A 27,163-nucleotide genomic window follows, 5' to 3' on the forward strand; every position below is an offset into this window, starting at 1 on the left:
TGTAAATGTATGTGTATGTATGTGTATATAGACGCATACGTATTTATGTGTATTTATATCTGTATACATGGTTGGATATGTACACATGTATATGTGTGCATGTGTGTGTATAAATGTATGCATATATGTTGGTGTGTAGGTATGTATGTGTTTTTGTATATGTGTCTGTGATAACAGCAGAAGTAGTCGCTTATATATCACACAGGATCTATTTTTTATTAATTAATTAATTTTAAATTTTTTAAATTTTTGGCTGCATTGGGTCTTCGTTGCTGCACGCGGGCCTTTCTCTAGTTGCAGCGAGTGGGGGCTACTCTTCGTTGTGGTTCGTAGGCTTATTGCTGTGACTTCTCTTGTTTCAGAGCATGGGCTTTAGGTGCATGGGCTTCAGTAGCTGTGGCACACGGGCTCAGTAGTTGTGGCACACGGGCTTAGTTGCTCCGCAGCATGTGGGATCTTCCCGGACCAGGGCTCGAACTCGTGTCTCCTGCATTGGCAGGCGGATTCTTAAACCGCTGCGCCACCAGGGAAGCCCCACGCAGGATCTATTAAGATCTATTAAGAAATATCATCAGTTCTACTTTTTACCCTGGATTGGTCTCCATCTCCTCCCACCTCCCTGCCTGCTCCCATGATTGCCAGATAAACCCAATGAAATTTAGATTTCAGATAAACGATTTTGTTTGGTATAAGTATGTCCCAAATATTGTATGGGACGTGCTTATAACTAAAATAATATTCATTGTTTATCTGAAATTAAAATTTCACTGGGCAACCTACCTTTTAATTTATTATATCCAGCAACCTCTAGCCCCTCTATAGAAGATTCCCCACATGCGGCCAGAGGGTTCCTGTTAGCCCCTAAGTCAGATCATGTCCCTCTCTGCTCAGAACCCTGGCTCCTATATCCCTCAGAATCAAAGCCCAAGATCTCATCATGGCCCTACTAACTTTACCTTCTACTTACTTCTTTGCCTTCATCTCCCTCCACTCTCTCCCTTGTTTACTCTGCTCCAGCTGAGAGACAGGCTGGGGCCTGGGACCCTTTTGCTGCAGTGCTGCCATCCTTGCACCTGGACACACCTCTCCTCCAGCAACAGAATACAAAGAAACTGTATGGGACTAAAAGTAACTGCCTGCATGTGCACTTGGGGCAAATTCTGGACAAAAGATACAAAGAGACCAAAAAACTTAACTGCCACTTTTGAAGACCCTGGAGCAAAAGGCGGGGGGAGGTCAGGAGCAAAAAAACACGGTGCTGCGCTCGCCCCCTGCACACAACACCACCTAAGGGGTGGGCAAACCACCTAAGCCACCGCTCCAGCCGGACCCCTGGACACACCCCTACCCTCACCCCATATAAGGAACAAGCTCGCCCCCCAACGCCCCGGCCCCAGGGAGCGAGCCAGCAAGGGAACCTGTTGTTTGTTCTCGCTCCCCCCTGCTGCCGCAGGGGCCCCAATAAAGCCTTGCCTGAATTTCTTGTCTGGTCTCTGATCAATTTCTATTGATTAAGGAGGCCAAGAACCCTGGTCGGTAACACAGCTACCCTGCTATTCCTTGATCACAATACGCATAGTCCTGCCTCAGGGCCTTTGCACTGGCTGTTCCGTCTGCCTGAACTGCTGTTGCTCCAGATAGTTCCATGACTTACTCTCTCATTTCCTTTAAGTCTTTGTTCAAATGGCATCTTTTCAATGACACACGCTCTGACCACTCTACCAAAAAGTGCCTCCCTCCTCCCCACCTCTCCTATCTTTAGAACTTATCACTTCCTCACTTACTATTTTATTTATTTATTTGTTTGTTTATTTATTTATTTATCTATTATTTGTCTCCTCCTACTAGAATATAAGCTCCATGAGGGCAGGAATTTTCTTTTTTTCTTTCTTTCTTTTTGGCTGCATTGGGTCTTAGTTGCTGTGTGTGGGCTTTCTCTAGTTGCGGCGAGCGGGGGCTACTCTTCTTTGCGGTGCGTGGGCTTCTCATTGCAGTGGCTTCTCTTGTTGCGGAGCACAGGCTCTAGGTGCGCGGGCTCAGTAGTTGTGGCTCACGGGCTCTAGAGCACAGGCTCAGTAGTTGTGGCACATGGGTTTAGTTGCTCTGCGTCACGTGGGATCTTCCTGGACCAGGGCTCAAACCCATGTTCCCTGCATTGGCAGGCAGATTCTTAACCACTGCGCCACCAGGGAAGTCACTCTTTTTTGTTTGTTTGTTTGTTTTTGTTTACTGCAGTATCCTAAGCACCTAGAACAGTGCCTGGCATGAAGTTCAATAAATATTTTGAGGGTGTGTGTGTGTAATTAATAAATGGAGCCAAGACTACTTGGGTTCATATTCAAGTTCTCTGCTGACTAGCTGTGTGACCATTGCCAGTTTTTCTTAATCTCTCTGAGCTTCAGTATCCTCTGCTGTAAACTGGGGATAATAGCATGACCCTCATAGAGTTGTTGTGGAGACTAAATGAATTAACGCAGGTCAAGTAGCTTGTGTGTAGTAAGCATTATATAATTTTTAATTATTATAATCAGTAGTAGTATTGGGAATGCCAACAGTGTTATTAATCGGGCATCATTCAGTTGCAAATAATAGAACCACAGTTCGAATTGGCTTACATAAAATAAAATTTTCTTAAAAAGGGATTTTATTGGCTAACGTAATTCAGCGATGGTTTGGCTTCAGGCATGGCTGAATCCAGTTGTACTGAGTAATGTCCTCAGAGAATCGCTCTCCCTCTGTCTCTAGACTTTTTTTTGTGTTAGCTCTATTCACAGGCAGGCTTCCAGCAACTCTGGGCTCCTGTCCTCCCAGATTCATCCAATGTAAAGAGGAAAGAGAGCTCCCCCCACCCCCAGTCATTCTAGGAGAAGTCCCAGGTTGAGCTGTGCTTGACTGTGAGTGGGTCGTGTGCTGACCCTGGGACCAGAGATAGAGTTCGTGCCATGAGAATCACATGGAGGAGATGGAGAGAGGCATGATTTCCTGAGGAACGTGAAGGTAGCGTTTCTAGAAGAAGGGATGCTAGCTAGACCAACACCACATTTCACCACATCATCATTATTATTATATTTATTATCTGTAATTGTGTTTTGTGTTACTATTTCAGGATTGTGCAGCACAACACACACTGCTAGTAGTTCCACAAAACTGTTTCCTTCTTTTCTTTTTAAGAATATTTTTAAATATAAATATTTAAATAAATATTTATATTTTTAAAAATATTTATTTTATTTATTATCATTTAATTTTGGCTGCGTTGGGTCTTTGTTGCTGCGTGCGGGCTTTCTCTAGTTGTGGCGAGCGGGGGCTACTCTCCGTTGCGGTGCGCGGGCTTCTCATTGCGGTGGCTTCTCTTGTTGTGGAGCACGGGCTCTAGGCGCACGGGCTTCAGTAGTTGTGGCACAAGGGCTCAGTAGTTGTGGCTCACAGGCTCTAGAGCGCAGGCTCAGTAGTTGTGGCGCACGGGCTTAGTTGCTCCGCAGCATGGGATCTTCCCGGACCAGGGCTCGAACCCGTGTCCCCTGCATTGGCAGGCAGATTCTTAACCACTGCACCACCAGGGAAGCCCCTGTTTCCTTCTTTTGCTGTGCACACCTCTGTAAGACACTTCCCAGCCTCCTTTGACCACGTGACTGAGTTCTAAGCAACGGGACCTGAGTGGAAGGGAATTTAAACCTCCTGCCCATGATTCTCTCTACTCGTTCCTTGTTGAAGCCAACTGGAACAGAGAAGACTCACGGAACCACCTCAGAAGCCAAAAGTTGAACATGGAGGAGCTATAAGGTGGAAGGAACTCGGGTTCCTGGATCACACCTTGAGGAAAAGCATCTGCAATCAAGAACAACCATGACTTTACATGAGCAAGAATAAACTCCTATCATTGTTTGAGCCATTAGACATTTTTGGGAGGTGTGTTTGTTACAGCAGCTAATGTTACCCTGACTAAGACAACAGGAGAAATGAAGTTTATAGTTTCCCCAGGTGAAGTCTAGTTGATAGAGAGATACGTATTCCTTTCCCAGCTCTGGACCTAGTAGTCAAAGGCAGGTTCTGGTGTAAAATTCATGGAGAGTCTTTCCAGGGAGGACTGATAGCAACTATCTTCCCTATGTATTGATCACATCAACTTAAGAGGCTGTATTTATTAGGCTGTTTTACTTTTAAGCTACAGAAGCTTAGGCTTCTGTTTAAAAAAAGCTGAATTGGCTCTTGGAAATACAGTGTGGGCAGAGCAGAGTGGGTTGTATTGTTTGTTTGTTTGTTTGTTTGGACACCTTTACAACAATTGGGAATATAGATGGCTGTCTCTCTGAGTCTGCCTTCTCTGCATGTCTCTGCCTGTTGGCTTTATCTTTTGAATCTGAGACCACCTTTTTTTTTCAGGAGAAGCTCCTGACACATTCTAAGCTCACATTCCCCAAATTCTCATTTTTTCCAAAGAAGAACTGAGGCTGTCTCTGGTCTTAAGGTCTGAAAGCCCACCTGTCCCCTCCTGCAATCCTGTCCTGGCATCTCCAACAACTGTCTGTGTAATGCTGACTATCACCCCATGGCTCTCTGGGCCCAGTTTCTCTTCTGTAAGTCAGTCAGTAAAGAATGTGTTTGACTGAAAGTAATAGAAAACGATGATATAAAAAATATGTACTTATTTTTCTCACATAAAAAATCCAGAAGAATGTGGTTTGGTATTGGTTCAATGGTATTGAAGGTATTGGTTCAATGACATCTGATGTCCCAGGTTCTTTGTCTCTCTGCCTCACCATCCTTAGAGTGTTGACTTTCATGTTTGTGCCTGTTGCTTCATGACCACAGGATGGCTGCTACAACTCTGACCATCACATCCACAATCAAGGTAGGAATAAGGGGAAAGCCCTTTCTGACCCTTATTATCAGGGACACAAAGGTTTACCAGAAGCCTCCCAGCTGACTTCTGCTTTCATCTCCTTGGCCATGATGGTGTCACATGACTGTGAGTAGTAGTCAAGGATGCTGGGAAAATGAGTCCCTGGCTTTCAGCCTCGAAAACAGTGGTGGGTAGTGAAGAAGGGGGCTGGGAATGATCTTTGGGTTACCATAGGAACCACTGGAGTTCAGTGTCATGAATGTGATGAATAAGGAAGAGTCTGAGACAAGGAGGAAACAGAAGTTCTTATGGGGGGTGAGAATGATTCCTTTCCATGGGGGGTGTAATTTACAGCTGGGGGACAATCCATGGTCAGTTGTGACTCTGGAATCTTCTGTGACAAGGGAGAAGTAACGGAAACAACAACAATAATACAACAGTAATAATTAGCAACTAACATATGGGCCAGGCACCTGCTCTACAAACACAGACTCATTTATTGCTCCAACAAACCCTATGATTACTCCTATGATTATATCCTCACTGGGCTCACAGCTTCACTCTTATTCCCCACAGTGTGTTCCCCACTCAGCAGCCAGAGGGAACCTTTAAAACTGAAGTCAGATTATGTCTCTCCTTAGCTCAGAGCCCTCCCATGGCTCCTCCCTCACTCGCAGTAAAAGCCAGAGTCCTTGCTGTGGCCCCAAAAGCCTCAGACAATCTGCCCTCCCTCCACCTGTCATCTCTCTGACCTCATTTCCCCCTACTTCTCACCCTGCCAGCCACACTAGCCTCCTTGTTTTTTTCTTGCAAGCTCTAGGCATGCTTCTGCCCCAGGACCTTTGCACTTGCTAAATCCTTCTGCTAAAGTTCTTTCCCGATTTCCACAGGACTTGCTCCCTCGCCTCCTTCAGGTCTCTACTGAGATGTCCCTTTCTCCCCAAGGTCTCTCTGACCCAGTCCCCGAGCTCTGTCAGTTCCTCATTCTTTTTTTTTTTTTTTTTTTAATTATTTATTTATTTATTTTGGGCTGCGTTGGGTCTTCGTTTCTGTGCGAGGGCTTTCTCTAGTTGCGGCAAGTGGGGGCCACTCTTCATCGCGGTGCGCGGGCCTCTCACTATCGCGGCCTCTCTTGTTGCAGAGCACAGGCTCCAGACGCGCAGGCTCAGTAATTGTGGCTCACGGGCCCACTTGCTCCGCGGCATGTGGGATCCCCCCAGACCAGGCCTCGAACCCGTGTCCCCTGCATTGGCAGGCAGATTCTCAACCACTGCGCCACCAGGGAAGCCCCAGTTCCTCATTCTTGATTTGTTTGCTACCTAGCACTTACCACCATCTGACTGCCCATAGAGTTTATTCATTTCTTTTGTTTTTCTCCTTCTGTAGAGTGGAAGCTCCCCAAGGGCTGGAGTGTTTGCCTGTCTCATTCATGCTCCATCTCCAGCACTTAGAACAGTGCCTGAAACGTAGAAGATGCTCAATAAATATTAGTTGGATAAAGGAATGGTTGATCTCCATTTTGAAGATAAAGAGAACTACTGTTGATTGTGCACTTACTGTGTGCCAGCGACCACCCTAAGGGCCTCCAATGTAACCATGCACCAAGCCTTCATTACAATGCTGTGAGGATTCAGTTATCCCCAATTTACAGATTGAGAAATTGAGGCCCAGGGAGATGAAGAAAGCTGCTCTACCAAGTTTCTGCTACAGTAATAAATTACCACAAACTCAGTGGCTTAAAACAATACACATTTATTGTCTTAAATTATGGAGATTAGAAATCTAAACAGGTCAGCAGGGCTGTGTTCCTTCCAGAGGCTCCAGGGACGAATCCCTTTCCCTGCCTTTTCCATTGTATAGAGGCTGCCTGCATTCCCTGGCTCACGGCCCTCCGTGCCTCTCTCGGAACTCTGCTTCCCTCCTCCTCTGACTCTGACCCTCCTGCTTCCCTCTTTCCTGTATAAGGATCTTTTTGATTCCGTTGGGCCCCCCTGGATGATCTAGGTTACCGTCCCCATCTCAAGGTCCTTAACTTGATCACATCTGTGAAGTCCCTTTTGCCCCAGGAGGCAACACGTTCCCAGGGTCAGCACAGCAACTGTCCTTGGGGGACATTATTCAGCCCATCACAGTTCCTATAGTTACGTTCAGAAAATAATCCACAGCTCTGATGTTCAAACTCGCATCTGGCTGACCGCAGAGCCCCCGGTCTATCCTACTCGCCATGACTGCGGGAGGAGACCCGTCACAGCCCCCACCTTTCTCTGGGGTGCAAAGAGAAGCTTCCCGTGCCGCCTCGGAGGCCCTCCAAACTCTGGGCGCCGCGTTCCCTCCGTCCCCCCAGCTCCCCACCCCCTGCCACTGGGCTCCTGCTCCTGGAATGAAACTTGTTTCCTTTGGACTTTGGCCTGTGAACAACCTTCCAGGCCCTTCCCTCCCCCTCAGCCTGGGGATGTGCTCAGGCGGGTTGGAAGGACCGAGGGGCCAGCCGGCGCCAGATTCTGGGCCCGGAGCACAGGGAGGACTTGCAGATGGTCTGGGGAAGGGGCCCACTTTTCGTGCAAAAACCATGCCCTGCCATGATGCAGGGAAGACTCAAACATCCAGCCTCCTGGACTTCACATAAAACCCAGAACCACAAACCTCAAATGCATAACCCTCCTGTTTTTCTAGTAAGTTTTCCTCACCAAGCCTGTGGCTGGCGATTCTCCTCTCTCCTCAAACCTCCAAGTGCCCCCACCCAGCCTGAATCCCCAACTGCTGATCGCGCATCTTCCTTTATTAAGAACAGAGATGAGACAGGCAGAGGTATTATGGGATAGAATTTGAGTCTGGATTCTGCAGCCCAACTGCCCAACTTCAGAAAGACTTGCCTCTTACCAGCTGTGTGACCTTGGGGAAGGCCCTTCCCCTCTGTGGGCCTCAGTGTTCTCATCTGTAAGATGGGGATGAAATCGTAACAGTACCTACCTCTGAGGATTTTTATGCAAATCCAACGAGTTATATCTGCAAAGTGCTCAGAACAGGGTCTGGTAGGTAAGCACTATATAAGTTTTTGTTAAAAAAGAAAATAAAATTAAAATTTGCTTCTTTAGCTTCCCACGGTGAAATTCACCTTTGCTAACATACACCTGCTTTTCTCTTCCGTCCTTGGAGGAAACGGCCATGCTCCCACCAAAAGCCAGTCCCTTCTCTGCACTGGGGTCCCACCTTCCTTACTGGGGGAAGGTTCCATCTCTCTCTAACCTGTTTCACTGTCTCTCTTGCATCATTTCTTGGTTTTTAGAAGCCCTCTTTGACCCCATGTCCAGCTACCACCCCATTCCCCCCTTTCCTCTTTATAGCAAAACACCTTGAAAGAACTGCTACCCTTGGGTTTCGACAGACACACCTTCCACTCAACTCTTCCAACCCCCTGTGCTTTGATTTCTGTTCCCATCTCTCAAAAAGTACAGGGGCCTCCGTTTTGTAAAGCCAACAAAACAGCCGCTTCTCTGCCCTCATCGGACCTCTACCCCTTCCCTGAAGCCCTCTCCTCTCTGTGCTGTTAAATTCTTATTCTGAAATAATTTCAAACTTAACAGCTGAGTTGCAAACTAGGACCAAGAACTCCTGCGTCCCTGTAACATTCTGGCAGGTATGTGTCATTATTCCATCTCTCTCTCTGTTCCTCCCCAGCCCTCCCCCTTTCTCCCTCTGTTATGAGCTGTGTCCCTCCCCCCAAAATGATATGTTGAAGTCTTAACCCCCAGTAGCTCAGAATGTGACCTTATTTGGAAAGAGGGTGGTTGAAGATGTAATCAGTAAAGATGAGGTCCTACTAGAGTAGAATGGGCTCCGAATCCCATGTGACTGGTGTCCAGTAAGAAGACAGCCACGTGAATGAAGACAGAGGCACAGAGACGTGACACGTGACAGAGGCAGAAATGGGAGTTGTGCAGCTGTAAGCCAAGGAAAGCCAAGGCTTGTCAGCAAACCACCGGAAGCTAGGAAGAGGCAAGGAGACAAGGATGGATCCCCCTAGACATTGCAGAGGAAGCAGGACCCTATTGGTTTCAGACCTCCGGCCTCAGAACAGTGAGTGAATAAATTTCTGTTGTTTGAAGCCACCGTGATTGTGGCATTTTGATATGGCAGCCCTAGGAAACTGATACACACCATCCTCCACTCTTTCTCTCTATATGCATATTTTTTTTTCTGAACCTTTTGAGAGTAAGTTGCATACATCATGCTTCTTTACTTCTAAATATGTCAGTGTTCACTTCCTAAAAATAAGAAGGACCTTCTCTCACAGAACCACGGTAGTTACCAAAATTAGGAAATTCAACACTAACACCACACATTTATTCACCCCAAAGTCCATATTCAATTTCATCAATCATCCCAATCATGTCCTTTCCAGCAACTGTATTTTTCAGCCCGGAATTTAATGTGAGATCAGAAGTTGCATTCAGTTTTCTCTTTCTCATCTCCTTCACTCTGGAGCCGTTTCCCATTCTTCCTTGACTTTTGTGACCCTGACACTTTGAAGAGTACAGGCCAGTTATTTTGTGGAATGACCCTTGATGTGGGCTTGTCTGGTGTCTCCTGGAGGTTGGATTCAGGGATGCACTTTTGGCGGGAATTCCCCAGAAGGGATGCTGTGTCCTCCTCGGTATATTATAGCGGGGGCGCCTGATTTCAGTATGTCCCACCACGGGGGATGTTTGCTTTGATCACTTGATTAAAGTGGCGTCTGCCAGGCTGCTCTGGCATGAATCACTACTTTTCCCTTTGTAACTCCTCTCTTTGCTTTAAACACACACACACACACACACACACACACACACCTCCCTTCGTTTTGTAAGCAATACCTCTTGAGGATTTCAGTTTCCTAGAAAGGGAATCTTTTGATACTTACACAGAGAGAACTCCCTCCTGCTTTTCTTTTACATGTGCATTATATGGATGCACCATGATTTGCTAAACAGCCCTCTATAAACGGATACTTGGGCCAATTCCAATATTTTGCTATTCTTCTTTGCTCTTCAAGCACACATTCTTGGGGTTCTTCTGCCCCCTCCCCTCCTGCGCAATCCCTTTTCTTTCCTTTCTTTTTTTAAAATTATTTATTTATTTATTTTTGGCTGTGTTGGGTCTTCGTTGCTGTGCTAGGGCTTTCTCTAGTTGCGGCAAGCGGGGGCCACTCTTCATCGCGGTGTGCGGGCCTCTCACTGTCGCGGCCTCTCCCGTTGCGGAGCACAGGCTCCAGACGCGCAGGCTCAGTAGTTGTGGCTCACGGGCTTAGTTGCTCCGCGGCATGTAGGATCTTCCCAGACCAGGGCTCGAACCCGTGTTCCCTGCATTGGCAGGCAGATTCTCAACCACTGCGCCACCAGGGAAGCCCCGCAATCCCTTATCTTGATTCCTCCTCTTCTGCCTGACATTGATCCACCCCAGGGCCATTTTCTCTCCTTTCTCCACACCCTCTCTCTAGATGATCTCATCCTGCCCCTCAGCTTAAAATACCTCCATGTGCCAATGACTTCTATATTTATATCTCCACTCCGTCTCTCCCCTGAACTCCAGGCTCGTATGTGTAACTCTGTTTTGATGTCTGATAGGCGTATCACATTTAAGACCTCCCCAAAAGGAATTCCTGATCTCCCAGCTCATTTCTCCCTAAAGTTTCCCCATCATGGTGAATAGACCCACCATCACTCTAAACATCTGAGCCAAAAATAGAGTCACTAAAATTTTTTCATTGAGGTGCAATTCATGTAATATAAAATTAACCATTTTAAAGTGTACACAAGTGGCATTTAGTACCTTCACAATGTTGTGCGACCATCACCTCTATCTAGTCCAAGAATTTTCATCACCCCCAAAGGAAATCCAATACTCATTAAGCAGTCACTCCCCATTCCCCCCTCCCTCAATACCTGGCAACCACGAATCAATTTTATATCCCTACGGCTTTACCTATTTGGGAGATTTTATATAAGTGAAGTCATACAGTATGTGGTGTTTTGTGTCTGACTTCTTTGACTTAACATAATGTTCTCAAGGCTCATCGATGTTGTAGCACGTATCAGAATTTCATTCCTTTCTGTGGCTGAATATATTCCATTGTATGGCTATACCACACTTCGTTTATCCATTCATCCATCCATCAATGGATGGATCCAGGACTGTATGAAGGTACATGGATCAAGGTAGGAGGCTACAACATATTTTATTTAACAGCTTATCAATTTGATTTATAACATTTAAATAGTTAACTATATACAACTTAACAGCAAAAACAACACAAAGCAATTCAAAACGGGGAAAGGACTTGAATAGACGTTTCTCCAAAGAAGATATACAAATGGCAACAAGCATATAAAAAGATGCTGAACATCATTAGTCATTAGGGAAATGCAAATCAAAACCACAATGAAATACCACTTAATATCCACGAGGATGGTTATTATTTAAAAAAGAAAAACAACATGACACTGTTGGCAAGGATGTGGAGAAACTGGAACCCTTGTGCATTGCTGGTGGGAATGTAAAATGGTGCAGCAGCTGTGGAAAACAATATGGTGGTTTCTCAGAAAAATTAAATGCAGAATTGCCATATGATCCAACAATTCCACTCTTAGGTATATACCCAAGATAACTGAAAGCAGAGACTCAAAGAGTCAATGTACACCAATGTTCATACCAACATTATTAACAGTAGTCAAAACGTTAGAACAACCCAAGTGTCCATCAACAGATGAATGGACAAACAAAATGTGGTATATCCATACCTGGAATATTACTCAGTCATAAAAAGGAATACAGCACTGACACATGCTACAACATGGATGAACCTTGAAAACATTATCCTAAACGAAAAAAGCCAGACACAAAAGCCAGACAAATACCGTGTGACTCCCCTTATATGAGGAGACAAATGCATAGAATCAGAAAGTAGAATAAAGGTTACCAGGAGCTAGGGGAGGGAGAGAATGGGGAGTTTTTGTTCAACAGGTATAGTTTGTTTGGGATGATGAGAAAGTTCTGGAAATAGTTGTGATGGGTACATAACGTTGTGAATGTAGTTAATGTCGCTGAATTGTATCTTTTTAAATGGTTAAAGTAGTAAATGTTGTGTTATGTATATTTTACCACAAATTTTTTAAAAGCCAAAAAAGAGGGAACTGTAAAAATATACATTTATCTATTTAGTAAATGGGCCAACATGTGTACTCATGGCCCAGCCCCACAAATGCTCAAGACACACCATTTCCTCTATTCCCCTTCCCTAGCTGCCAGCCAGAGAAAAAGTCCCAAGTCCCCATCCTCAAAGTCCTGCCATCACCTCCCCTCTCCTGCCACCTGCTTTTTTCTCCAATTTTCTCCTTAACTCTCCCTTGTTCCCTCTGCCCAAGTCACACTGGTGTCTTTGCTATTTCGCAAACACACCAGGCAGGCTCCAGCCTCAGGGCCTTTGCACTGGCTGCTCTTTCTGCTTGGAACACTATTCTCTCAAATATTCACATGGTCACTCCTTCATCTCCTTCAGGTCTTGGCTCAAACGTCACCTCAGCACACTGTAAAAATTACAACCCCCCCATACATGTGTGTTACACTCGCACACACTTTTTCTCTTTATCCCTCTTTCCTGCTTTATTTTTTCCCAAAACCACTCATTATCACCCTGTAACGTATTCTATATCTTTCTTATTTATTTTGTCTCTGCTCTATCTGCCCAACAGAGTACCAGCTCTCAAAGGGCAGGGAATTTTGTCTGTCTTATTCACTGCTCTATCCCCACTGCCTAGAATCCAACTCATACCTGGTGCAGATGATATACTAATTTCCTTTATTTGTAAAGCTTTCCTACTCCTCAGCAAAAAAAAAAAAAAAAAAAAAAAAAAAACCTCAAATTTTTTAAAAAAGAGTAAAGATATGAACAGAAAATTTAGAGAAAAAATTAACTAGCTGTGTGGCCCTAGGTAAGTGATTTACCCTCTCTGATCTTTCCCCTGACTATAAAATACAGGAGCTGCTCAATAAATACTTGTTGAATAAATGAGCAACTAAATCAGTAAAACAATATATAACTCATAAACTGTGGTAAAAATTAAATGACTTACTGAAAAAGAATATATATATATAGAAAAAGAATACATATGTGTATATATATATGTATATGTATATAATCGAATTGCTTTGCTGTACACCTAACACAACATTGTAAATCAACTATACTTCAATTTTTAAAAAAATGGTTTAAAAAAGTTAAATGACTTAGTACAGATGCAGGGCTTAGAATGTTGTCTGGCACACAGCATGCCCTATGTAAGTGATAGTGATGACTCCTTTTAAAAATAGTATTATTGTTGTGGTTATTATATGCATCCTTCAAGATCCCGTCCAGTGTCACCTCCTCCAGGAAGCCCTCCCGGATAAGACCAGACAGGATCAGTTGCTCAGGGTCCCCAAAGCACTTTATGTAGTTTTCTCTTTAAACTTCAGCAAGACATGTCCCAATTAGTATACTCTGTATTCTATGCCCCGCACCAAGGATAAGAACACATTTTCGTGATAATTATAGGGCTTTTCTCCCTGGCTGTAAACAGGCTGGCCTGGCCTGTCATAACCACTGGACTCTAAGCTCCTAAAAGTAGAGCTTATTTCATTCACTCAAGTATGCCTAACATGTCACGCAGAGCCTGGAACAAGGAAACTTCTCAAGCAATCTTGGTGGATCCAATAAATGCACCATTCTGTCGCCTGCCTCTCAATATGGAATGTGCATAAACCCAGGGATATGCAATGGTGGCCCGAGGATTCATAAATCCATGGCAATTTTTTTTTTGCAAGAAGCGTGTTAGAAACATCTCTATTACAAGTCTTCTTTCCCTAGTTTTATTGGAAAATAATTGACATACATCACTGTATAAGTTTAAGGCATATGGCATCATGGTTTGATTTACCTATATTGTGAAATGATTACCACAGTAAGTTCAGCCAATATCCACCTTCTCACAGAGATACAATAAAAAGAAAAGAAAGAAGGAAAGGAAAAATTTTTTCTCCTTGTGTTGAGAACCCTTAGTACTCTTTTTTTTTCTTTTTTACACTCTCATATTTATTTATCAGGTGAACAATACGTTTAAAAATCATCATTGCCAAGAACTCTTGGTATTCTTTTTTTTTTTAATTAATTTATTTATTTAGGCTGCGTTGGGTTTTTATTGCTGGGTGTGGGCTTTCTCTAGTTGAGGTGAGCGGGGGCTACTCTTTGCTGTGGTGCACGGGCTTCTCATTGCGGTGGCTTCTTTTGTTGCGGAGCACAGGCTCTAGGCGCGCGGGCTTCAGTAGTTGTGGCACACGGGCTTAGTTGCTCCGCGGCATGTGGGATCTTCCCGGACCAGGGCTCAAACCCGTGTCCCCTGCATTGGCAGGCAGATTCTTAACCACTGCGCCACCAGGGAAGCCCCTCTTGGTATTCTTTTAACAACTTTCCCATATCTTGTGCAGCAGTGTTAGCTAAATTCCTCATGTTGTACATTACATCCCTATTATTTATTTTATTACTCAAAGTTTGTACCTTTTGACCACCTTCACCCATTTTTTTCCACGCTTGACCCCCTGTCTCTGGCCACCACCAATCTGTTTGCTGTATATATGAGTTTGGGTTTCTGGGTTTTTTTTAAAGATTCCACATATATTTGAGATGATATGGTATTTGTCTTTCTGTATCTGACTTATTTCACTTAGCATTATATCCTCAAGGTCCATCCATGTTGTCATAAATAGCAGGGTTTCCTTCTTTTTAGTGGCTGAACAGTATTCCTGTGTGTGTGTGTGTGACATTTTCTTTATCCATTCATTCATTGATGGGCACTTAGGTTGTTTCCATACCTTGGCTATTATATATAGTGCTGCTGTGAACATGGGTGTGCAGATATCTTTTAGTGTTTTCCTTTCCTTCGTATAAATACCCAGAAGTGGAAATGTTGGATCATACGGTTGATCTGTTTTTCATTTTCTGAGGAACCTCCACACTGTTTTTCATAGCAGCTGCACCAGGTTACATTCCCCATGGCAAATATTTATGATGGCCAATTTCACTTCAACTTTTGAAGGAAAAACTCACCTTTGTATTAAAATGGATAACACTATGTTATGGAGTGGGATATGAATTTTTAATGCCAAAATAAGACTTCAAAGAAGTCTGTATCAAAGAGGTGGTTCCTAAAACCCCTAGATGAGAAGGGACAATTTTCTTCTCTCTGCTGGTAAACTTGAAAAGTAATGTGTTAGTCCTGTCGTTTTATAAAGGAAGAGTCCTGGTTGGTTATGACCAGTTAGTACTCAATAAAGAAGCAGGTCCACAGGACTTCCTTGGTAGTCCAGCAGATACGACTCCACGCTTTCACTGCTGAGGGCCCGGGTTTGATCTCTGGTCAGGGAACTAAGATCCCACAAGCCATGCGACCAAAAAAAAAAAAGAGAGAGAGAGAGAGAGAAGCAGGTCCACTATGAGGACACGGGGTAAGGAACTTATTATGGGATAGAATCTTAAGCAATTGTAGACAAAGCTGGGGGAGGTGAAGACCAAGGAACGGGTGGTGGGAACATTGAAAAATGTTAATAACTAGGGAGCCTGAGGGTTGCTGGAGGAAAAGTATATGTAAGGTCGGTGCCTCTGTAACTAGTATTGGGTTTTAAGTCCCTGTAGGTCAGTTGGCTGCGTGGTTGGGAAACTAGAACCTGGAACCCATGAGAATAAACTGGAAGCCTCAAGCGTCTCTTACCAACTTCAACTCCATGTGTGACCTGCTGGAGAAGCTGGTGCCTTTCTCCTGCTGAGTTGCTCAGGCTCCTGGCCCCAAATTCACAGAAGCTGGAAAAGGAAAGCTGGTGGGAGCAGGTGGAGCTGAGGTCCGATGCTGCCCCAAGCCCACGAGGTGAGCCAGCAGATCAGTGACAAGAGGCGTGAGCCCCATTGTGGCCCCTGGGTCCTGTGCAGACCTTCCCACCATAATAGCTATTGCGTCACTTCTGTTATCTAAATCTCATGCAAATTTCCTTTTAGACAACGTTAACCCAGAGCCACCAGGGGAAAGGTGTTCTAGGATACATAGACCCAACTTAGCTCAGTTAGACAGAACTAAATTGCCACACAGCCCAGAGGGGGAGAGCAGCCTACCCAAGGTCACACAGCAACTGTATGATGGAACAGGAACCAAGCCAGGTGACACAATAGAGCACTTTCTTCTCAGGGAACAGCATAGTGTTATATGAGGTTAAATGTTTAGGCCCAGGCATCAGGGTGCCCGAGGAAGGAAGTCTAGCTTTGTCATTCATTAGCTATGTGGCCTTAGGTAACTGAATTAACCTCTCTGATCCCCAGTTTTCTTGCCTATAAAATTGGGGACATTAGTAATACCCCTTCATAGGGTGGTTGTAAAATGAAATGCGTGTGTAGAGTTTAGCATGGTGCCGGGCACATTATGAGAGCTTGTGGCAGACATGACTGTGTACACTGTTATTTCCAATTCCCCTGCACTTGTAGGTGCATGGGTGACTGTACTTCCCCACCTCCCGGAAGTTAGGTGTGGTCATGTGACTTGCTTTGGCCAATGAAATATGAGCAAAAGTCACATGTAGCTTCCTGGCGGAAGTATTCAAACGCTGGTGCATGAGTCGCTCTGCTCTCTATTCCCTTGCTGTGGTAGTCACGGGAGCACACGATGACTTGGAAATAAAAAAGCAGCCTGCATCACTGAACCACAGCATGAAGGGGGTTGCCCTGAGAGGTCTCTGTGATTCTCTCAGCTCTGCCTTCCTCTGGATGTAGAATTCATCCTCAAGATGCCTTCTCTTGTGGCTTCCAGATGGCTTCCTGCAGCTCCCATATTTATTCTTTCCCATCTAGGGGGAAAGAGAGGGTATTCTTCCTCACAACTAGTCACAAAACTCCTGAGCGTCTTTCTAATTGGACTGAGTCCATGTATCCAGCCCTTAACCAATCTCCATGACCAGGGAGATAGAATGCACTGATTGGCTTAGGCCTGGGTTACCTGGGTGACCACTTCTGAACCAATCACTGTGGCAAGGGGGTGGGATTATGCTGATTAGTTCAAACCCTTCAGTGCCCATCCCTGGAGCTGGGAGTTTGGAGGGTGTCAGTCTGATTCAAACTTATGGCTTTTATTACTGGGGTGGTAAGAGGAGAAATGGCCATTGTGAAGGTGAACACGTGTGCAGGACATTTCTTTTTCCTTTTAAAAAATGTATTTGAAACAGTCACAAACTTATAGGAAAGTTGCATGTATGGTACAAAGAACTTCCCCCCCACCAACGGTTTTGAGAGTAAATTGCAAATCTGGTTCCCCATCATCCCTGAATATTGTAGTGGGTGTGTCCTACAAACAAGGACATTCCACAGTAAAGATACTTTTGTTCCCTTTGATTCATACATTTTATATGAGACAACATAATAGCCCACATTCCTCCACCAAACTTTCCATTTGTCTGTTTACTTATATCCTCATAGATTCATGGATTCTTGTTTTATTTAAGGGGTTATGATCTGTTGCGCTCATTTTTAATGTTGATGCTCGAAATGTCCCAGATTTGGCCAGTGGGAGCCCTTCAAGCTGGCTCTATGCCCTTCCACCTGTTCTCATCATTCTTTGAGCATTTCCTTACTTTCTGACCCCAAAAATGTTCCAGGCTCATCTTGTATCTTCCCTGTCCCCCCACCCCTAGAATCAGCCATTTTCTCAAGGGAGAAGTGAGGGTACTTCTGAAGGCGGGTGGCTGACCCCTCACCCCTGAATGACTCCCCTCAGACTCTGATTTAAATGAGGCCGGGCCGGGCCAATGGCACAGGCAATGCTCTAGCGGTTGCCATGGAGACCGCTGAGCTGCAGAGCAGAAGGAGGCGGTGATGTCATCGTGGGAGCAAGTGCAGCGGCCACATCCTTGTCTTAGCCAGGCCACAGGGCAGTGAGGGTAGCCTCTGGGCCAGCGGCAAGGAACGAGCCACCCTGCCTGCCGGGCACCCTCGCAGGACACCCCGGTAGCAGCAGCCCCAGGGCGATCAGCCGTCCAAGATCTGCTGAGACTGACAGGGCCTGTGAGACCTTTGAGGACCACCGCCAGAAAGAGGGACCAGCATCTTCATACTCTCTCTGGTGCGGCCTTGCCTAGGACTCAGGATCCACCAGCTAGCCGTCAGACACCCACCCCTGCTTCACACTCTGTAAGTCCCTAGGAATTCCCAAGAGCCCCCTGGGAGGAAGGTTACAGAAGGCTGGACACTGTGCAGCCCTGTGGGCAGGGGGCCTGGGGCATCTTTGGCTGAGGTGGACAAACTAGGCCCCGTGAGGCATCTCTCTTTGCCTTGGGAAGGGGTCGTGACATCCTGGATAACTTTTTGGATTCCCGAGGCAGCTCAGGTGTGCACCGTCGGGCATACTGCGGCCTCAGAGAGCTGGGCAAGATGCTTTTCGGCGTCAAGGACATTGCATTGTTGGAGCATGGGTGCAAAGGCTCTTGAGGTGGACAGTTACAAGTCTCTGATGATCCTGGGTATCCCGGAAAACTGCAACCATGAGGAATTTGAAGAGATCATACAGGCCTCCCTAAAACCTCTGGGTAAGTTCGAAGTGGCTGGGAAAGCCTTTGTGGAAGAAGAGAGATCCAAGGCCGACATCATTAGGCTGGCAGAGGACATCAATTATGCCGTGATCCCCAGGGAGATCAAGGGCAAGGGCGGCATGTGGAGAGTGGTCTACATGCCCCAGAAGCAGGATATTGAATTCCTGACCAAGCTGAACCTCTTCCTGCAGAGCCAGGGCAGGACGGCGGAAGATGTGGCCCAGGTCCTAAGGCAGGAACTGTGCCCGACAGTGATGGGCCCCAGAGAGCTTCCTGCCAGAAACTGCTATGAGCCCGGGCCAGGGGAGAAACAGGGGCCTGGGGCCACTGCTGCGGTGGACGGGGTGCCACCTCTGGATTCCACGAAGGAGAGCAAGGAGGGAGATGGCAAGAAAGGCAAGCGGAAGCACAAGAAAAACCGTCGACGACACCATGCATCTGACAAGAAGCTGTGAGGTGACTTGGGGTGGGCCTGGGCGCGGCTGAATGAGGGTGGGCGTCAGCTGAGTGGGTGTGGGTGGCGACTTGGAAAAGTGGGTGCCCTCTGAGTAAGTTCGGGGGATGAGAGTGAATGTGAATAATGCGAGTGAGGATGAGTTACCCAGTCAAGGGAGTGGGTAACTTTTCAGTAAGAATGGGTAACATCTGACTAGTGTGAGCGAAGGTGGGTATTTTTATCTGAGTTAACTTGCGGGTGACATCTGAGTGGGTGTGGTTAAGACTTAGTTGAGTGTGAGTCACTCATCCATTCACTCATTCATTCTACAGATGTGCATTGCACACCTACTATGTCCCAGGCACTGTTCTAGGAGCTGGGGATACAGAACGGAGCAAATCCGACGCAACTTTCTGCCTTCACGGCACTCACAGTGAGTGGGTAGCTTTTGAGTTACTTGGGTACATCTGAGTGCGAGTAGGTACCATTTGAGCAGAGTGGATAATATGTGGTTGAGTATGGATCATTCATTCATTCAACAAATATTTCCTGGGCACCTGCAGTGTACCAGACACTATTCCAGGCACTGGGAATACAGCAGAGAACAAAACGGACCCAAACCTTGCCCTCGCGGCACTCATATTAAATATTTGAGTAGGTGCGGGTAACATCTCAGTTATTTTTTGAATACTTCAATACATATGAGTGAGCGTGGGTACCATCTGATATGTGGGTAGCATCACACCACTTGAGTATATAAGCTCAAGTGGGTAATATTTGAGTAGCTGTGCGTAACACTTAAGAGTGTGGGAGTGACACCTGAGTATGCTTGTGGGTATTATTTGAGTGGGTGAGGGTAACTTCTGAATGAGGAAGCGTTTCAAAGATCCGCATACAAAGTCTAACAACCCGGAAACGCCGCGGGACCAGCTGCGCAGTCGCAGTCGGAGCCGAGCAGCGAGTCAGATTGTTGCCATGGAGACCGCGGGCCGCTTGCGGCGACTGCGTAAACACGTGTTTGCGGGAAGTGGAAGAGGAGAAATAGGGTTCGGAATTTCAAAGTTTTGCAGAAGGTCTCTTACCAGAGTTGAGGAACAGCCACGCAGGAAGAACATGTCAGGGAGATCTGTTCTGTGCTCGGGAGAAAGGCCACTATCCCCTTCGCCATGCCCGGCGGCCTGATGTTGGGGACAAACCCTCTTGCTGTGTGTGTATTGCGGGGATGAGGCCCAGACCCCTCCAGCCTTGGGCTCTGCTGGAAATCCTGTCATCGCAAAGTTTAGACCTGTTTTTGTCTTTTATAAGGATGTACCTCGAATGTGCCTCTGGCATAAACTTGTCCGGCGTGGGCTACTCTTTTGCACGAGGCAAGCAGAAACCATGACTGAGAAAGTGAGCTGTCTCCTCGCCACGTCTGAGGACCTCACTGCTCTGTGTGTGACTCTGAAAAAAGCTGTCACTGTTCTCTACATGCTGGGTCTCCCTTACAGGAGTGGTCAGACATGGGACATTTCTGCTCTGATTGGTGCCTGGGGTGAGGGTATGAGTCTTCCCAAATTAAATCCCAGAAGCTCTAACTTGTGCTCAACTCTCTAAAGAACAAAAGGCAAGACTTCCAGGGAATGGTCAAAAGGAGGTAATAATTAAGAGGTCACCTTCAACAATGATCAATTTACAACACTTAACATATAGCCCCCAAGTCTATAAGCTGAGTCCCCCAGAATGGTGAGGAAAAACCACAACAAAAAAACAATCAAGTAAAATCCAAGTGTCTGTGGGTAGACAGAACACCTGCTCAGGATGTCTGACCAGTGAGTTTGCAAACTTCCATTAGTTCAGGGATTTGCAAAGATTTGAGCTGAACTTCTTTCTTATTTATTTATTTTTAAAAATTATTTATTTATTTATGGCTGCATTGGGTCTTTGTTGCTGTGCATGGGCTTTGTCTAGTTGCGACGAGCGGAGGTTTCTCTTTGTTGCGGTGCGCGGGCTTCTCATTTCAGTGGCTTCTCGTTGCGGAGCCTGGGCTCCAGGTGCACGGCCCTCTGATTCGTGGCTCGCAGGCTCAGTAGTTGTGGCGCACGGGCTTAGTTGCTCCACGGCACGTGGGATCTTCCGGACCAAGGCTTGAAGCCGTGTCCCCTGCATTGGCAGGCAGATTCTTAACCACTGTGCCACCAGGGAAGCCCTGAGCTTCTTTTTAAAAATGCAATTTACACACAGAGAGACAGGCTCAAGATTCTTACCTACCAAACTGTAGTGGTGGAGACTCCCCAGTGTATTACGATGGTGGGCATCAGTCATGTCTGTGAATTCCAGCATCCAAACCCCTTTCTTATTTCTGCAAGGCTGCCCCATTTTGCCCCGCTCGCAGAGCCAAAAGGTGGAAGTTCTTTCCCTGCACCCGACCTTGGCAGCCAGGATGCAGGCAGGCCCCCCACCCTCAGGCAGTTAGAGACTCCCGTTAGGTCCTTGCATTCGCAGCAGGTGTCAAGACAGAGGAATTTTTAGAGTTTACTTGCTTTGACATGACCTAAGACCTTGAAGACTCTGATTTCTGTCCATTCCCCAAGCTGGCTTTCTACCATCAGCCTTGACAGCATTTGTCTTGTGCAATGGTAGGGATAAAGCTTTTCCTGCCATCCCCACACATGTATGTGAACTTCTTGCAAATGCACCCATGGTCTAGAAGTTTGTAGCTCTCTACTGATCTTTGTATTCCTTGCAAATTTCCAACCTGGGCATACTCACTGACAGAATATTGTACTATTTTGTTTCTGTTTCCTGAGAGTCTGAGCTTAAATAAAGGCTACACAAAACCTCAGGCACATTCACTTATGGCATATGCTTTTCTCCCATCAAGGCACAATCATTGTATAGCAACAAAGGACATTGTGACATTTCTTATCATCGTATTGCAGTATTGAGATGGCATTTATGCTTCTTGTGGGTTTGGGGTGTTTCCCATACAACATTCACGTTTGTATACACATCGTGACTGGTTGTTCAAGGCTGCCCATAAAACCCAAATCTCCTACCACTTCTCTTTCCAGTTTTTCTGGACCAGTTGAAGAGTTTCCTGAGATTGTAATGCAAACTTGCATAAAGTGGTTACCATTTGAAGCTACTTATCTGTGTGGGTCAAGACATGGCTGACACACAGAAAACTCCAAGTAGATTGGATATGCTGGCTGAGGGAAGGCTGCAGGTGGCCTTGGTAAATCCCCATTTTCAAACGTAGGTTCAATTAAAACTCTTCATTGTTCTTTGTGGTTGGTGCTATATCATACAAATATGAACTTATAAAATAAATAGATGCTAATGCCATCATTGCATGCTCTTTGATATGTTGGGGGATCCGTGGTAGATTTAATTTGGAAAAACAATCTGGTTGCTAAAAAAAATGTTCTGAAAGTCACTTCCATGGGTTGCCTGAAGTTTTCCAGGGCTGCATTGTTTTTAAAAGGGGTGTTATCAGATCTCATGGCCAAGAGAACACAAAATGCACAGCTTTCTTCTATCTCACGGGCTTCCAGTGGCTGATGGGAAAAGTGAAACGATTTATCTGGAATAAAAACAATAACAGCTATCCTGTGTTCCAGGCACTGTGAAGAGCCTTCATATTCATTAATTCATTGTATCTTCCCATCCCTTGAGGTATGGGACTATAGGTCTGCAACCCCGATTCAAAACCCTCGGGCCAGATGTGGTTCAGAATTCAGAGTGTTGGGTTTTAGAAAAGTGATACAGAGACTATATCTTATATTATGTAATTCACCTCCGGGGGATTTGGGCAGCTCCCATAATCATATCCATTAGTATTCTAAGAGTAGAGAAATATTGACATTAAGTGAAATAAATTAAAACTGTAAATAGCCTGTCAGTCTAGATTTTGCTTCCAATTGTTTTTCATTTTTTGGATAAAGTTTTTGGTGCAAAGCTTTCAGAGCTTTTTGGATTTCAGAAGAGGAGCTAAGTGATTATGAACTATACTTTTATCATGATCGTCTTCTCATTCTATGGCTGAAGAAAGCGATGCTCAGAAAGGTTAAGTGACTTGCCTAAGGCCACACAGGAAAGCGCAAAAGAAATTGAAGCCCAGGTCTTTCTGACTACAGTCTGTGCCCTAACACAGATCCCAAGAAAATGGGACATGTCACACCACAGGGGGGGCCACACGAGGAAGCTCCAGGATTGGTCAGGAGGCAGAGGGAGAGGGAGAGGGGGAACTGTGGACAAGAATTTTATTGTGGTTTCTTCAGGGAAGGAATGGGTGAGGCAGGGAAGGCAGGGTCAGGATTGGCTAGTCTGAATAATTTCAGCAGGCTCTGGGGTAAAGGGGCTGTCCCTAGGTGTCTGGGACCTGGCCCTGGAGTGAATAGGGCAGGTGGATGGTGGCCCAGAGTGTGAGGGCTTAATAAAGAAGGTAGTTGGGGGCATGGGCTCTGGATTGGTTGGTTGGTTTGCATTTGAAGAACACGTTCAAGGACAAGCATTGTTCCCTTTCTCTAGGAATTGCCTAACCCTGGGAAGGGCAGTCCCTCAAGGGTCAGAAAGCCCCCAGATGTCAAAGCATCAGAGTACAGAAAATAAAAGACATGGTTAATACAGTGATAAACATACAACATGGATAACTATCTCTGTAAGTTCATAGTGGAACTAAATTCCTCTAATCAGCTTGCTCACAAGGCAACCTGCCAGTTAAGGCAGCAGAAGCGTCTGTCTGGTGTATGGAGGTTGGAGGTGAGGAGTAGTGCTGGACGGATGGCCTGGGTACGAGTCTGGGCTCCTCCACTTCCCAGAGCGTGAGCCTGGGCAAGCCTCTTAAACCCCTGTGCCTTGGGTTGCTTATCTGTAAAATGGGCTAGTAGTAACCTATTTCACCAGGTTTGGGGGAGGAGTAAATCTGTTCAGACATATAAAGGACTTAGCACAGTGGCTGAGAGGGGGAAGCTGTTAAGTGTTGGCCATTGGGATCCTGGATCCAGTGACAGTTGTGTTTTGCGTTGACAAAAAACATATCAGTCTGGTTTTAGAGCTCAGATTCCTGAACTTGATAAGTGTACCCAGCTCCCACAGCAGACTATGTGTTCTCTGTGTGCTGACGAAAGGCTGCTTCAGAATGGGATGCCGAAGGGCAGACTGGTGAATCCACCAAGGTCATGACCTTTGGAAGACAGTACCCACTGTTCCCTGGCATCAACAGGGCACACAATGGAAGGAGTGTCAAAGGATTTGGAGCTACACAGGCCTGGGTTCAATTCTTGACTCTGCTACCTGTTTAACCATGTGTCTTCAGGGAGCCGACTTCACCTCTCTGGGCCTTAGTTTCTTTATCTGTAAAGTGGGGCTATTGCTACCCATGCTGCAGATTCTTTGCAACAGAGAGAGTATACAGCTTGCAGTGAAAAACATAGGCTCTGAAATATTCATAGGAGCTTTAGTCATAAAGCTGCTAGAACCCAGATTTCCACTGAGAAGTGAATGGATAAATTGTGGAGTGTTCACTCAATAAATGATTACATAGCAACTAAAAGGAATGAACTACAGATACAGCAACACAGATGAATCCCCAAATCATGATGTTGAGTGAAAGAAGCCAAACAAAAAGGACACATTGTATGATTCTTTTGATATAAAACTCTAAAAAAAGCAACACTTATAGGACAGAAATCAGATCAGTGGTTGGGGGTAGACAGAGGTGACTGCCATAAACGGTACAAGGGGAATTTTGGGGCTGACAGAAGGGTTCTATATCTTGATGGTGGTGATGGTGACTCTAAAACTTACCACAATGGACATTTAAAAAGGGTACGTTTGGGCTTCCCTGGTGGCGCAGTGGTTGAGAATCTGCCTGCCAATGCAGGGGACACAGGTTCGAGCCCTGGTCTGGGAAGATCCCACATGCTGCGGAACAACTAGGCCCGTGAGCCACAACTACTGAGCCTGTGCGTCTGGAGCCTGTGCTCCGCAACAAGAGAGGCCGCGACGGTGAGAGGCCCGCGCGCCGCGATGAAGAGTGGCCCCCGCTTGCCGCAACTAGAGAAAGCCCTCGCACAGAAACGAAGACCCAACACAGTCATAAATAAATAAATAAAATTAAAAAAAAAAAAAAAAAAGGGGAAGTTGTATAAGTTATAAAGTATACTTTCAATAAAACTGACTTAATGAAATAAAGAGTGGGACGGTCTGGAGGTGGGCTGCCTGGGTAAAGTCCTTCATTTTCGTGCCTCAATTTCCTCATCTGTGAAATGGGTTGATAGTAATCGTACCTATTGCTTAGGGTGATCATGAAGACTCAAAAAGATGCTATCTGAAGATCAAGTGCTCGGTAAGGGGGAGGCGATTTTACAGGAAAGTTCAGTGTGAGATATGTGAATGCCAAAAGTTTCATAGACTCCTGAGAGAAGGGAGGTCTAACCATTGGATCACCCTGGTGTGAGGCTGGCAATGAGGGGCAGGCAGCAGACAGAAGCTCTGCAGGCTGGGGCGGGGGGCATTTTAAAACATTTCCAAGGTTCCCATCACCCAAAACTGACTCCTGGGGTTCAGGACACTGCACAAGAATTCTTTCACTTGAGGAATAATTATTCTTGAGAGACAAGGTCAAGGAATAAAACTCGAATGCTTTAATTTGGAGTTTTCTTCAGTCCTGCCAGAGAGAAGTCCAACATCAAGGTGTTGGCAAGGCTGAGCTCCCTCCAGAGGCTCTAGGGAAGAAGACTTCCTTGCCTCTTCCAGCTTCCGATGACTCCAGGTGTTCCTGGGCTTGTGGCCCCATCACTCCAGTCTCTGTTGCCATCTTCACATGGCCTCCTCCGATTCTGTACCTCTTTTCTGTGTCTCTGTCATCTGCTTCCTCTGCTTCTCTCTTATAAGGACATTCCTGATGGCAGTTTTTGGGTCCACCCAGATAATCCATGGCAATCTCATCTCAAATCTTTACTTACATCTGCAAAGACCCTTTTTCCAAATAAAGCACCATTTTCCAATTCCAGGGATGAGGACCTGAAATCTTTGGGTAGATATTATTCAACCTGAGAGCCCACCACGCCCTTTAAAGGGCTCCACTATGTTGCTAAAATTGGACAAACCGTAATTTCCGATCTGGCTCTTCGCTGGTATTGTGGTACTTCCAGTTGGTCAGGTTCCTCTGGGGACATTCAGTTCCTCACCTACTTCTGTCCAACCTTACCAGCCATCACCTCTGTCAGAGTCATTCGGGAAGATTTTTAAATGCAGTACCCCACCCCCACCCTAAGACATTCTGATCCAGTAGGTTGGACTCAGGAAACTGGGATTTCTAAAACTCTTCCCAGTGATTCTAATGTGCAACCAGATTTGAGATTCACTACTTTAGAGAAATGTGCCACATGAAGAAATGAATGAATGAATGATTCTTTAAATATATGGCTGCTCTAACTGCCAGCTTTGCTTCCGTACTCACCAAAAGCCTTCAGATTTGGGATTGGGGAGGGTGGGAGGGGAGGGCGACGCAATTATGTGGTCGGAGTGTGGGCCACAAGGCTGCTTCTTGCTGTATGTGTTGAAGACCTACTATGTGCTGTCACTTAACCCAGTGATATCTGGTTCAAAAGTGTGGATAATTTATATCCTGTTCATTCTAGATAGGGATCTGATTTCGGGACATTTAGGACAAATCTGGTGACTGTGCCAGAGTTACAAATGTCACCTGGGAGACAAGTCTTCGGGGATTGCCTGCCAACCTTGTTCCCTGCCCCCAACCACCACAGGCAACAGGGCAAATAAAGGAGGCTTAAGACTATGGGGGCTGGAGGGACTTCGCTGGCGGTCCAGTGGTTAAGATTCTGCACTTCCACTGCAGGGAGCATAGGTTCGACCCCTGGTCGGGGAACTAAGATCCCACATTATTTAAAAAGAGTATGGGGTGGGACTTCCTTGGTGGTCCAGTGGTTAAGCTTTCCCCTTCCAATGCAGGGGGTGTGGATTCGATCTTGGTGGGGGAGCTGAGATCCCACATGCTTGCAACCAAGGAACCAAAACATAAAACAGAAGCAATATTGTAACAATTTCAATAAAGACTTAAAAAAAAAAAAAGAAGTAGGAGGCTGGAATCTAAGAATCCTGAGTGATTCAAAGTTCTGCCACTTCTTAGCTGTGTGGCTGCCTTTGGCCTCAGTTTTTCTCATCTGAAAAATGGGAATAATACTTGTTTAGGAGGGGTTGTGGGATTAAAAGCGAAAATGCACAGGGTTGGGGATAAAATAGGT

The 27,163-nt window shown here is 45.8% G+C and overlaps 1 protein-coding gene across 1 annotated transcript; it reads left to right on the plus strand.

Annotated features, from left to right (window-relative positions):
- The first annotated feature begins 17,285 nt into the window (after positions 1–17,285).
- Positions 17,286–22,238, plus strand: PNMA8C (PNMA family member 8C). Its single transcript, XM_082370189.1, is given in 2 exon segments — positions 17,286–18,362; positions 18,364–22,238. Coding segments are annotated over 2 exon segments (612 nt in total). The 5' UTR covers positions 17,286–18,317; the 3' UTR covers positions 18,931–22,238.
- The last annotated feature ends 4,925 nt before the right edge of the window (positions 22,239–27,163 follow it).

Source organism: Balaenoptera borealis, assembly GCF_965194805.1.
Source record: "Balaenoptera borealis genome assembly, chromosome: 19".
Taxonomy (NCBI): Eukaryota; Metazoa; Chordata; class Mammalia; order Artiodactyla; family Balaenopteridae; genus Balaenoptera; species Balaenoptera borealis.